The sequence below is a fragment of the Oxyura jamaicensis genome, chromosome 3 (assembly GCF_011077185.1).
Source record: "Oxyura jamaicensis isolate SHBP4307 breed ruddy duck chromosome 3, BPBGC_Ojam_1.0, whole genome shotgun sequence".
Taxonomy (NCBI): Eukaryota; Metazoa; Chordata; class Aves; order Anseriformes; family Anatidae; genus Oxyura; species Oxyura jamaicensis.
In genome coordinates, this window is record NC_048895.1 from 90,267,720 (window position 1) to 90,282,756 (window position 15,037).

At 35.5% G+C, this 15,037-nt stretch overlaps 1 protein-coding gene across 1 annotated transcript in view; it reads left to right on the forward strand.

Moving 5' to 3' along the window:
• Nucleotides 1–15,037, forward strand: part of EYS (eyes shut homolog) — an 883,205-nt gene that overhangs the window by 75,367 nt on the left and 792,801 nt on the right. Inside the window, exon 2 of the mRNA XM_035323172.1 lies at nt 13,073–13,919. Within this exon, the coding sequence (XP_035179063.1) occupies nt 13,175–13,919 (745 nt within the window). The 5' untranslated portion in view covers nt 13,073–13,174. The remainder of the gene's footprint in view (nt 1–13,072; nt 13,920–15,037) is intronic.

The following is a 15,037-nucleotide window of genomic DNA, read 5'->3' on the forward strand; positions in this document are numbered from 1 at the left end:
AATGTGCTTCCTTTGTTTAGTACACTGATGGCTAATTCTGATAAAAGACCTGAAGAAGTGACAACAATACAAGGCAATTGAATTTCACATATGGAAAAGTAACAGTAACACCATTAGAAGATGTAAAATTTTGAATTAAATCATACATCAAGTAAAAGTAATTTCAAATGTCTTAAATGGATATAAAAATTTCCAAGTACAGCTCATCTATTGCAATGTGTTACAGAAGTCAACAGATTAAATATTTTAAAGAGATACTGTTTTTTGAATAAGAATATGTATGCACAAAACAAACTGACAGAATGGTAGAAAACATACAATAAAAAGAAGTGGCTATAAAATATAATTGTATTGTAAATCTCAATTATTGGATGTGAATTCCCTGATGAGTTAGTCAATATATCTTTTTCATTTAATACTGGGGGAAGAACAAGAAGGCAAACAAACAAAAAAACAAAAAACATAACCAAAAAAGCTTAATATTTTCTAAAATTGAAGAGCTGCATTTTTCTCAATATATGTACATTCCTTCACAAAATAAATTACTATGAATTAAAATATTTTATAGCTTCTGGAATGTGAATACAACTTTCTGAAAACCCTCAAAAACTGTTTTACACAAAGTGTGTTGAATTGTTTTCCAATTTTATTTATGCAATAATTAATATAGTATTCTGAATTCACTGTATGTTAGACATTGTCTTTAATCCTCTTAATGTTGAAGACTTATTAACATTAAAAAAGTGGCTGTAGCTGATGATATTGGTAACCTGGGATAATAAAAATAAAATTTAGACAGAAGTTTCCAGTCTACATTTCAATTGTTGTATAATATTCCTAATACCAGAATAACAATAATAAAACTTTGAAAGACAGAATCTCTTTCCTTGATTCATAAGTGATTAAGTTCTTGTGTTTTAGTTCAGATTAAACATTTACTTTCAACTATGTTCAGGAGACAGAAAATATATCCTCTGGTATCATTTTTTGAATTTCTAACTTAGTTGTTAGGTTGAGCAATTCATTTTATAGATTTCTGTGACGTCTCTCTCCTTGATACTTGTCACAGATGGTATTGATTTTTTTTTTTTTTTGCTTACATTTTGCTTTGTTTTACACAATATGTTACAATAAGTGTGGCTTGGCAGCACAGAAGAGCTATATATGTTCCCTGTCCTAATTGATGCATATGAATACCCTTAGAAAAAAGGGTATACCCATTTGAAAAATTGAGCTGATTTTAGCTTTTAAAGTACAAGCTTTTAAAGAAGCTCTTGCAATGTATGTGGTGAACAAGAACTGAAGTAAGAGTTTGTCAAGCATAAATACAACCAATACAGTTTTTTTCAACTCAAAAGATCTCTGAAAATTACTGGACTACAGAAAGGGGTCATAGAATCACAGAACGTTTTTGGTTGGAAGGGACCTAAAAGATCATCTAATTACCTCCCCCCCCCCCCCACCCCCCCACTGAAACACCTTCCACTCAGCCAGGTTGCTCAAAGGCCCATCCTACCAGCCTTAAATACTTCCAGGGAGGGAACATCCACAACTTATACCTATACACAACAGGTATTATTAATGCTTTTAACAAAACCCTTTTTTTTCTTGTCTGGTCATCTCTATTTTATAAGGAAACCTAAGGATCTTTCCCTAATAATCCTAGAAATCCATCCTTGCTCCTTCTCAAATAAAAATAATCAAAAGGGCCAATTCTATTTAAAAGCTGTAGCTGATTTGGGGTAAGTAGCCATTAATCAGATTCTAAGTTTAGATGTTCTGGAGAGACTTCACTATTTTTTTCCTTTGTCAGATGTTCTAAGGGTTTTTTGTTTGTTTGTTTTGTTTCGCATTGCTTTGCTTTGTTTTGCTTTGTTTTGCTTTGTTTCTGAGCTCTGCTGAGTTTTACCAAAGCCTATTGGGAAAAATAAAGTGTTCTCAGCAGGAAGCATTGAACCAGTTTCTGCTTTGCTCTGCCAATTACAGTCTGCATGCTTCCTTCAGAGCTGAAAGCTACTCTGGCACATGAACCTCTTTCATGAATTATCAGGAGAATAGCAAGGGATTTCTCACTGTTATGGGAGAGATTGCTTTTCTGGGATCATAAAGAGGGACTGAGTAAAATGTTTACATTTTATCCATCTAAAGTCTGCCATTAGAGCAATGTTATTTAAAAAACAAAGTTCACGTGCCAATGCAAATTAATTTTGATGCATCAGTAACCTTTTTCCTCTGAGCCAAGTGTTTCTGTCTTGACACAGGTATATGGCTGAATAAAATCACCTGCTGAATAAAAACAGCCTCCTGAGGTCCAAAATAGACCTTTGTAGGCAATTAAATTCAAGTATAACCTCTTCAAATTTTCTCAGAACTCTTTCAGTCCTACAGTGTGTTTCTACACAATTGAGGCAGGTGACAAGATATCTGCCACCAAGATAATTCCTCATAATTAGAGCATTTGAAAACTACTGTTTCAGAAACTAACACTGTCATTTATCTCAGCAAAACATAACTTATAATGATCACTAATTGTGATGAGGATATGGAGAATAATGTTGATTTTAAAAATTAATTTATTATTTTTTGTTGTCCACAGATGTATTTTGTTCAATTGGTTGGTTGGTGGGTTTTTTGTTTGTTTTTTTGGTGTTTTTTTTTTGTTTGTTTTTACCAAATAAGTTAAAATCTGCTTTTGAGCACTATTGTTAGAATTTGATTACTTCCTGAGTATCCAGTTCAGATGAGGTTGATTCTAGGAGAATTGCAAGCTTATTTATAGTATTATCATTGCTCTTCATATCTTTTTGATATCAAGACTGAAATTGTCTAAAGCAATCTATATGATACCTTGTTCAAAATTTAGTTTAAAATTCCATTCATCTCGTTTTGACTAGTGGAAAGGTTTGCTTTGAAAAATACCTCATTTTCCTGTGCTGTATGTGAAAAAGATTTCCCCTGTGCACCTGCTGCAGTTTAACATAGATAAAACTCACTTTATTGACAGTGATTTTTAAAGGCTTTGTTGATATTCAGTGTTTCAGACTTCTGAAAACAATCATCAATTTATTTATTGATTCAAATTAAATAAGATGATAATTCTGAGCTTTCTGCTTATTTTTATCACTGAAATATAGATGTCCCATATTCTTTTCCATGTGAATTCATGCAAGAATTATGATGGAGTTCCCTCCATCATGTAAATTCACAATAAATTGTACACCATCTTCACTGATAAATCAGTTTTTCATTTTTCTTGCTACCTAGATATGCTGTTTTATAATTGGTATCAAATATATTCATTCTTAGCATTTTAAGTAGAATATCTTTTTAATTCTATCATTAAATATAATTTTCTGTAACCTTTACTAGAAATTTTCAAAGAAAAGACTTATTAGGAATATACATTATTAATATTGTTACCTACAGTTAATATGTATTCCTTGTGTTTATGTATTTACACATTGTGTCAAGAATAAGATTTCATTACTGTGTTAACTTAAATATTTATATTTTATTACATATTGCACGTGCAGTTAGTACATGTTTGGCAGCTATGGAATATTTACAAGAAAAATGTAGTTCCTTAATCTGAATTCCTAATGTCTAGGATTAGGTAAAATATATCATTACAGAATTGATAAATATAATGCAGTCCCTTTAATACTGTGAGTCATACAAATGAAAATGTTATCATTACTTTGTTATTCATGTGTCCAATCATTTTGGTTTTATATATAATTTATATTTTAAAATATTAGTTAAATAGGCATTCTGGGCATAGATTCTAGGTCATATATTTGGGACAATTATTGTATTTTTTGAGGTGAATATAGAAATTACATTTTGTCTTGCGCTTCCCATCTTCTTAAAACAGAATAACCAAATCCTGCATTAAAGGCCTGAAGGCATTATTCTAATAACTGAGCATTGACAAGAGCCTGTTGTCTAGTTCTGAGGCTTAATGGGATTATTTACCTATCCAAACTATCATTCTTTCTTAGCCTCTAAAATATTTTTCTGCACTCTGTCTACTGGGAATGATCCTTGGCCTGAAATCGCTTGTAAATTGTGCCTTAGAGCTGACTGTTAAAGTATGAGTTGGTAATAAGTCAAAATCGTTCCAAGAAACAGACTAACAGTATAATTGTCTTGTTCCAGTACCAAACTATTATAATGTACTGGTAATCTGCATGCTTCATTCTTTGCTGATACTATTATTAGACCAGATCTTTCCGTTATCTAAATATTATTCTGAATCCATCTTGTCTTCAGATTTTCTTTATTTTGATAAATGCTTAGTCCTACAGACATAGTCATTGTATCTTAATTTTAAATAACACCATATTGCCAAATTTTTGAATGCTTATATAGCTACAAAAATACTACAGTTTAGTTTTTAGGTATTGCTAATAATTAAAGTCTTATTTATTTATTTATTTACTTTTTGTAGAATCAGGAAAAATACATTCTAGTACTTCATCAAAAAAATGAAATAAAAATATATAAAAAAATAAAAAAGTAATATCATAATTCTGTGATCCTTTCTGAACATTTTGATATAAAATCAAAAAAAAAAAAAAAAAGAAAGAAAAGAAATGAGCTTTCCCTTAACATCTGGCTTCCTTCTTTCTATCTCCTTTGCTGATTGATTTTTAATTTAAGTAGGACATCCTGTAGTCTCCAGTAAGCTTGTCCTTTCTTTTAATCCTGAACTACATTTACAATAGACCGCAATAGTCAAGCGACCTTTAACTAATATGGTTTCTTAAGAATGAACGAATCAGGTTAATACTTCCTCTCATACAGTTGCAGAGACCAATTCATAGGACCTAAATTAGTTGGAGTTGGCAACAATGAATTTTTCAAAACTCAGGCCTATTTTTCAGGCAGATTATAGTCTATGTGATGGACTTAAATTCATTTTGCTCTAATTGAGGAACAATTTTGTTGAATATAATAAAGTATACTTCCTTGAATAGTTTAGGAAATTAATTCTATTTTAGTTCACATTTAGTTCACAGTTAAGTCTACATTTCTGAGCAGTTTTGGAGCAATAAGAGAATCTGAATGTGAAGCAGTGAAGTTGATTAGGTAACTTGATGCAGTTACCTAATATCCATTCTATTCTTCTTTCAGAGGTGTTCCTGTTGACTAGTCCTGTTGACTAGTCCTATGGACGTATCGACTGTCCATTAGTGGCTAGAGTGCACTAGTTATTTCTGAGATGTTTCTTTCAGCTTTGTTTCATCTGAAGGTCACTTATTCTGCAAATGCTGCATGATGTGAATCAAAGCACACCAAGAGGGAATAATTTGGAGTTGATTTCGGAACCACATTTCCAATCCTAAGGAAATGGTTATTGTGAACATACCTATAAAATGTCTACTATAGGTACTCAAAAAAATCTCAAACAATTAAAAACATGGAAGTAAGATTATAATCAGTTTAAAATTGATTTGTGAATTGGGGTGTCTACTGCAATAAAGATTAAGTTGTTCTGCACCTGTTCCTTACATTTTTAATATAGTTGCATACTGAAACTGAAAAAGATGAAGAATAACATTCTATAGAATACAGCTCAAAGTTAGCTAAAGAACAGTTGATCTTAATTTAGTATGAATCATCTTAATACATAATATATAAATATTAAATAATATCCATAATATAGAAAATATAGAAAAAAAATGTATTTTAAAAAAAAGGCTAAAAATGCACCATGAGTCAGTTTTAGTATAAAATCAGGCATTCCTGGAAACATATAAGCAGTTGTATATAAATTTTTTTTCATGGTATACTAAACTTCTATTCAACTGAAAAGTGCTAACATTGGATGTCCGAGTGTATGCATGTAACAATGATCATTACTATACTGTTATTTTTTTATTTTTTTTCTTTAATCCATCATTCACAGAGGTCTCTTTTCAAATTCAAGGAAACTAGAGTAAATATGCTAAACAGCTGTTAGGTACAACAAAAGATTTGAAATCTGCTACATTATATAATACACTAGTGTAAATATGACATTCAGCTGAGTGTTAGGTGCAACATATGATCAGCTGCATTAATTATTTATTTATTTAATTACATTTGCAGTATTTTTATCTAATGCAGTTTCACTGTTCAGTCTTCTATACAGAAAAAAAACACTGTGCCCCTAAGAAAATTCAAGTACTTTTGATAATACTATTCAAGTATTATCCAAAACATGAAAATAGCATATCACAGAAACACAGAATGGCCAAGGTTGGAAGGGACCTCTTAAGATCATCTAATCCAACCCCCCTGCTGAGGAGGATCACCTAGAGCACATTGCGCAGGATGGCATCTAGGCAGGTTTTGAATATCTTCAAAGAAGGAGACTCCACAACCTCTCAGAGCAACCTGTTCCAGTGTTCTGTTACCCTTACAGTGAAGAAGTGAACTTTCATATTCAGCTGGAACTTCCTGCACTTTCGTTTTTGCCTGTTGCCTCTCATCCTGCTGCTGGGCACAACAGAAAAGAGACCAGCTCCATCCACTTCACACCCTCCCCTCAGATATTTATACACAGTAATGAGGTCCGTCCTCAGTCTTGTCTTTTCCAGGCTAAACAGGCCCAGATCTCTGAGCCTGTCTTCGTACGACAGGTGCTACTGTCCTCTAATCATCTTAGTAGCCCTCCTTTGAATTTGCTCCAGTAGCTCCACGTGCCTCTTGTACTGGGGAGCCCAGAACTGGACACAATACTCCAGGTGTGGCCTCACTAGTGCTGAGTCGAGGGGGAGGATTACCTGCCTTGATCTGCTGGCAACACTCTTCTGTATGCACTCCAGGACACCATTGGTCACAAGGGCACATTGCTGACTCATGGTCAGCCTGATCTCCACCAGGACTCCCAGGTCTCTCTCTGCAGAGCTGCTCTCCAGCAGGTCATCCCCCAGCCTGTACTGGTGCTTGGGGTTATTCCTCCCTAGGTGAGGACTCTGTATTTGCCCTTGTTGAACATCATGAAGTTCCTCTCAGCCCAACCCTCCAGCCTGTCAAGTTGTCTCTCAATGGCAGCACAGCCCTCTGGGTATCGGACACTCCTCCAAGCTTTGTGTCATCAGAAAACTCACAGAGGGTGCACTCCATTCCATCATCCAGGTTGTTGATGAATATATTTGTTTAATTATTCATAGAATCATAGAATGTCCTGGGTTGAAAAGGACCTTAAAGATCATCTAGTTTCAATCCCCCTGGTTTGAGCAGGGTTGCCAACCACTAGAGCAGGCTGCCCAGAGCTGCATTCAGCCTGGCCTTGAATGCCTTCAGGGATGGGGCATCCAGAACCTCTCTGGGCAGCCTGTGCCAGTGCCTCAACACCCTTTGAGTGAAAAACTTTCTCCTAATATCTAACCTAAATTTCCCCTGTCTTAGTTTAAAACCATTCCCCCTTGTCCTATCACTACCAACACATGTAAACAGGCGTTCCCCCTCCTGTTTATATGCTCCCTTCAAGTACTGGAAAGCCGTAGTGAGGTCTCCCCAGAGCCCTCTTTTCTCCAAGATAAATAAGCCATATTCCCTCAACCTTTCTTCACAGGAGAGGTGCTCCAGCCCTCTGATCGTCTTAGTGGCCCTCCTCTGGACCCGTTCCAAGAGCTCCACATCCTTAGGCATGGAGAAAGGTGTCTGAGTAGCTGCAGGGCTGTGGTGGGATCAGGCCATAAACCATCCTGTGCCTTTCATGGCTGGTTCTTGATACTCTGGGACTGATGTAAACTATGGTGGGAAAAACCACCGACACCAAAATGTCATCAAGCCAGAGGAGCTTACAGCCTAGCTGAGGCATATGTACAAGAGGCACTGCTAACCACTGGGGCTGGAGACACATCAGTGGAGTATCGCCACACCACAGTGGACACCAGATAAACACCCAGCGGACTGCAGACATAGGCAACCCACACCAGGACAAGGGCATTAAGGAACTGAGCATCAGTAATCCATTAAACACAGGGCATCAGAATAAAATAAAAAATAATTAAAAAACAAAAACAACAACAAAAAATAATAAAAAAAAGGGGGGGGGGGTTGTTATTCCATACTTTCCTTGCATTGTAGGAATTTGGACAGGCTCAGTGTAACCAACAGAGAAAGTTGAGATGAGTTTGGAGGAAATGGATGTTTATGTACATGTTTGTTTAATTGTTTGTGAGGTTCTTTTTTTTTCAAAATATGAATCACTGAACAGAAGTAAAATTCTCTGACTCAGGACTGTTTTACCTACAGTTATATTTTACGGATTCATGACCAGAAAACTAGCCATCAGAAATCCCTACAATTTCAATGCTGGCTGAATCTCCACTTATAATAGAAATAATGATTCTGTATTTTAAGGTACAGGTAAATTCCCTGTCTAGAATGTTCAATATTCTAGAAAATCATATTAGCAAATTCATCTAACACTATATTTAAAATGTTGCATGGTAAATAAGGAGAGGAGCATTTGCAAAGAGTGAAGATTAGCACAAATATTCCATCATTTTCCAAGGATTCTTAATTTCGTGATGAAAAGTGCAAGGGTATAGAGACAATTAGGTATGGAATTGATACAATTAGCACTTATTTGTAAAATGCACAGGGTGAAAGTGAAATTCTGCAGACATTATGTAACTTGAGGCATTTCTTATATGTATTAGGTGTAGTTTACCTATGAAGTGATGTTTAAACTTGATGTTTTCAAATGCACGTCAGAAATAAATCAAGTACGATGTCACCATCCCATGGAGCAGCAAGTACGGCCTAACCTGCAGGGGAAAGAAGCAGGGAGCAAGGAGTGACAAAGACCTCTGGGCACCATCCCACAGCACCCACACAAGAAGCACAGAGCTGGTGTGTAATGGCACCTAGGACCAGCCAATAGTCCAGTTGTTCTCAGACACATCCATAATGAGGAGACAGGTCCCATAATCAAGATGTAAAGTTAAATATTTGGGTCAGAGCCTGGATAAATGGGATACAACGGTAGGATATAAGAGCCAGCATAGCCCAGGTAAGTCATAGAATCATAAAATCATAAAATATACTGAGTTGGAAGGGACCCACAAGGATCATCAAGTCCAAATCTTGCAGAGAACCACCCCAAAATCAAACAATATGTCTGAGAATGTTGTCCAAACACTTCTTGAACTCTGGCAGGCTTGGTGCTATGACAACTGTGCTGGTGAGGCTGTCCCAGTGTCCAACCACCCTCTTGGTGAAGAACCTTTCCCTAACACCAAGCCTGACCCTCCCCTGTCCCAGCTCCATGCCATTCTCTCCTGTCCTGTCGCTGTCCCCAGAGAGCAGAGCTCAGCACTTGCCCCTCCGCTCCCCACGTGAGGGAGCTGCAGGCCACCACGAGGCCTCCCCTCAGCCTGCTCTGCTCTGGGCTGAACAAACCAAGGGACCTCAGCCACTTCTCATATGTGAAGACCAACAATGAGAGCCTGAGCTTAAGTGCAGCACCTGAGGGAGGTGAAGAACCCTTAGCAAGGCCCCCAACAGATCTGTCTCACTTCTTTTCACAGCATCTTGATCTGAGGTCACACCCCTATACAACCAGAGCCAACCTTGAGCACAGACAGCAGACCATAAAGTGTGTGTGTGAAGTGCAGCAAGGGGACAAGAAGTACACACCCTAGCCTCAGGATAGTGACATGATTTTCACAAACATTTTTTGATTAATTCCCTTCTTGGACTTTTTTTTTTTCTTCTTTCTGATATATTCTTAAGCAGATAACTTCCATGGGTACTTCTCCAATCTCAACTTAAAATTTATTTTTGTCATTAATATTTAATAATTCTTATGAATAAAATAAAACCATATCCAGTAAGATACCTGACTGGATTGAAAGAAACATAGATATCATTTTTGCTTTTAAATTACTTCCCTGGTGTTCTTCATAAAACTTCCTGCTTTGCTTCTCCATTACTACAAAAAATAAAAAATCATTATGTTTTTTTTCACTCAGTCTTATGTAACTTTTCCTTTGAGAGGTAGTTTTTCTTGAAGTATCTACAGCATGTCTATACAAGTCCCAGTCATGGACTTTTCTTACTCTTTATCAATTACATGGAAACATCTGGGGTTATAGATAGGAAGATTTTGTCTTTGTGTGAAGTTGACCTAAAATCTAGCAGTTACCATAATTGCTTTCAAACTTTATCTCATGGCATGATTTTGTCTCATGACTTATGGCATCAACATTATGCGGATATTTAATTTTTTGGTCGATCTTCTACATCATATATGTTAATATTGTAACTACTTCACACTTAGCTCTGTATTTTTCATACTCTTCATTATATAACCTTTTTTTCTCTTAATTTTATTGTTAAAAAATACAACATTTATTCTCTCTTATTATTTGTTTTCCATGTATTGCCTCTTGACCTATTTTTTCCATTGTTTTTACAGGATGTATTTGTTTACTTAACGTTAGTCATTCTAGTATTCTCAGAATAATCTATTTCAATTGTGTGAAAACATAATGGATTTTGTTAAGATTGAGTATCAACTTCTGTAATGCTTGTTTAAAAATAGATCAGAAGTTTTATCCCATCCCATTGTGAGGTAGCACCCTTTATCAGTAAAAATGAAGCCTATATATGATAACAGAACTATGTAGAACCATAGAGATGAAAGGCAAAATATGTGGGCAAGAATTCTTCCATTTTAGTTCTCTTTTCAAAGTCTCTGAAAAGCAAGATAACCTTTTATAAACATCAATTTTAGTAACCCCTGACAAAATCTCATTATGAAAGAGGTATGTAAAGATGGGTCACTGAATGTAGGATTTCTAAATATATAGTAATATAATGCATAGACTTTTACATCTGATAATAGTGACAGAAGTAATAGCAGCTATAATGGATATAATAGTTCAACACTGATAGCTTAAAAGAAAAAATGTTAAATTATCCAAACTACACATTTGCTAGAATATTATCTAATGGTATTGCTGAACATCATGTGATACTGAAGATGATGGAATAGTCTCAAAATAGAAAGATGCTTAGTATTCAAGAAGAGCAGTCTGCTTGCAAATTCATTCTATATTATATTATATTATATTATATTATATTATATTATATTATATTATTATTTTTCCAATGGGGAATTAACTCCCAGGTATGTAAATATAAAGACAGAGACAGGAATTAGAAATTGGCATACCTGCCTGACTGTGGAGTTGGTGGTTAGAGTATATCACCTATCTGAAGGCAGAATTGGAATTTGATAATTAAATGAAAACAAAAACAGTTCTGAGAGGAGGAGTAAAACTAGTTTCCATTCCTTTGAGTTTAATGTTATAAGCCTGAAGTCTGTCAGTCATAGTTAACACCTTTCTTGTTTCTTCAAAAGCTTAAACAGTGTTGGACACTGCTTCACAAAGGTCATTGGGCCAGCCTTACATGTACAACAATTTCTTAACGAGGTCCAATGTTGTCAAACATTGGCTCAAACAGTGAAGGTTACTTTGAAACAAGAGAAAGAGAGGGAAGGGAGAAGGGAAAGGGAGAGGGAAAGCAAAGACAAAGGGAAAGGCGAATATAAGTCTCTCCGCTGGTCAGCTGGGAAGAGAATTGATGGAGAAGTTCTTAGAAGAATGCTCTCCCCTGGCCATCCCCTCAAATCCAGCAAATTGTCACCACATATCTTTCCTGTAGTAAATATAGAGTTTCATCAGATTGCCTATAAATTGTTTCCATATACAGTACAGTTTGCATAAATCACTGAATGGATGATCCTGTCTTTGATCAGGGCCGGGTGCTGCATACTGTTAACCGTTGTACATGCATGTCACTGAGTCTTTTAATTGCCCCCCCAAGAGAAAGAAAAGGAGGAAAACAGAGGAATGCCAATGGCAATGACTTACCGTGAAGTCTGCTATCGACAATACCAGGTCTTGCAGGAGCAAGGGTGTGGGAATAACTACATAAGAACAATGAGATAATACTGCCACAGAAGCTGTAGGGAACATTGACACATCCCCCTGGGTGAAAGGGTGCAGAGCCGTGAGCAGCAAGAAAGCTGCAGAAGTGCCAACAGAAGGCTCTAGCAATTAAAAAGGCACAATGCAGCAACCTGCCTGTTACCAAGTAATTCCTAAGTGGTAAACAAGGGAAACAAGAACCAAGTACACATGGATAAATAGATGCAAATATCCACAGAACTATGAAAGTAAATATAAAGGAACCTAATGAACACATACACAGACCAGACTGTGTATGCCAGCTTATGTAATGCTGAAAGCTAGACTAGAGTGTAGTCCAGGACATAACTAAATTTTAGATGCTTTCACCCTACTTTAGGTGAAAATAGGAGAGACTGATGTTACTCTATAATTTTGAACAGTTCACTGTAGCATTTAATAATTTTCATCTGAAGTTTTTGACTAATCACATCTTTATATATTTTCCTACTTGTCCACTTAGCATAGTACAAGGTATGATCCAAAATACTTTGGAAATAACATGGGGAAAGAGGATGAGATTTCATGATAAGAAGTAATTAAGGTAGTATTTCAGATACTGTGTAAATATGGGAAAAAAAAAAAAAAAAAAAAAAAAAGGTATTTTGAAGGGCCAAAAAAGGCTTTTTTATAAACTAAATTGTCCTGGAAGGCTCTGTAAGCTGGTGGACGTAATTCCCTTGCCTACATAATCAGAATTTCTACTTCAATTATAAATTGATGATAAGTCATTATCAGGAAAACATCTATAGTTAAAACTCATGAGTAGTACCTAGATGTTCTGCTTCTCTTCTCAGTTCTGCCAGATATATTATCTGAACTCAATTATTGTTAGCTTTGGCCAAGAGAAGGAGGGAAGATGGCATGTGTGATTTTAAGCTATTTCTGTTCCATATGCAAGTATATTAACTAGCTAAATGAAAATCAAATCTTCACCAGGAATCAGAAAAAGAAGTCTGGCTTTAGTTATACTAGTGTAGTATAATTAGATGTAGACCCTGTTTTATTTTGTATATATATATGTATAAATTTAATGAGGCTTTGACTGTATTTAGTGTGAACATGGAAACGTTTTTCTCCATTTGAATTCCTAGACTGTGAAGGAAAACAGAAGCAACTCAGGAAAAAAGTACTCTAAATCTACCTTCAGTAATGAAGCAGGTGTGAACCAAGATTCCCATTTGCCAGGTGGAACAATGACTACAAAATCAACAGTTCACATGGTAGTGTGTTTTCTTCAACTCTGCATTGTAAAGGGGCAGATAATATGTGAGAGACAAATGGTTGCTGAGTGGCAAATGGAACCAAAACCCATTGTAATAAAATGGACACCAAGGGAAAACATTTGCTCAGACTTTTATACAGAATGCTGGAAGATGAATAAAAATACTACCGGGGAAGATAAAAATCTCAGTGTCCCTCAGATATGCCCCTTACAGCTTCAGTTAGGTGACAGTCTATTCATCTCCTCTGAGCCATCCTTTCAGTCCTATGGAATGAATTTGGTAAACGTCTCCAAGGAAGAATTTATTAATTGCCCTAAAAGTGGTTTTCTTCAAGAGCAGCTGATTTTTGTTTGCCAGATAAGAGGACTGCACCAAGTTGACCCAAACTGGCTTGGTGCTGGAACTCATTACTTTGCAGAGCTTCATAAGAGAGGTCCAGCATTGTGCGAGATGGGCCTTCGTCTGAATGTAACTGTAAAGCAGCAGTTTTGCCAACAGTTTCCAAATGCACCATTATGCTCTGGTCATGGAAGATGTTTAAGCCATGTTTGGGAAAAAGCATATAAATGCCATTGTTTCCCACAGTATTCTGGAAAATTCTGTCAGAAGTTTGATATGTGCTCCATTAAACCTTGCCATAACAATGCCTCATGTACAGAGAAGTCAGAAGGTACCAGAAATTCATATGAATGCACTTGTCCTCCAAAATTTTCAGGTATTTTTTTTTCTCTCCATGTATAACTGTAATATAGATATATATTCTTTAATGCATAATAATGTAGTGAGCACATTATTAACAATGTTTTTTATACAGTTTGATTGTCTATTGACCCTACCACACCTGCACTGTCTTTTTTACCTATAGTTTCTTATATGTCTATGAAGTCATTAAAAGAAATGTACTTGGTTACATCTGTGTGTACATTGTGAGGAAAGAATAAATAAATCCTCATTGTGTTTCTTTCCCACTTAAGAACAAGACATAGATAAGTACTTGTGTATTTAAAAAGATAACTGATTATCTTTGCTTGCTTGCTCAGTAGATTAAGTTTACACAAAATAACATAAATAGTTGGGAATCAGCCCATACACGAATAGGCATTAAAACAAAATTCTGACAACCAACAGATTTGTTGAAATAAACTTTTAATTCAACCTGTAACAAAAATCTCCTTTTCAGCTGAAAGACATTTGAAGTTAAAGAAAATTTTAAAATCAAAATCTGTTTTCAATTGAAAAATCATGCATTTAATTTGAAATGCGAGAAAAACAAACAAACAAAAAAAAAAAAACTACATTTTTTCCATATTTTTCCATTGCTAAGTTTCTTTCCAAGTAAGTTTGCTAAAAATACGTTTGTTACCAGAATAAATATTTCACAAATTGAAAAATATATATATATATATATCTAGGAAGTGTTGCAGTATTTATCTAAAATCCACTGAAGGTACTAAATCTGTGTTTGGGATCAGACTAGCAGAGAGTACAACGTGATTTTATGTATTCTTACTCAGTCACTGTCTTGATTTCATGTAGGAACAGAAGTGGATGAAGGAAAGTACGGGTATGTTTTTCCTACATCCAGAACAATGGAGTTCAGGAGTCCTTCAGGAAGTACCAGAAATAAACATTCCTATCAAAAGAAGGACTGTTGTATCTCTTTCTTTTTTCATGGAGCAGAATTCTAGCAATGTTCCTTCAGTGGACTGCAATTCTGTGCTCTTACAAATGTGATTTTATGCTGTGAACCACAATTGATGAGCCATGAATGAGTGAGGTTCACAGAACATAGAAATGAAAGTTATGTTGCATAAAGTTTGCTGTAATTTATTT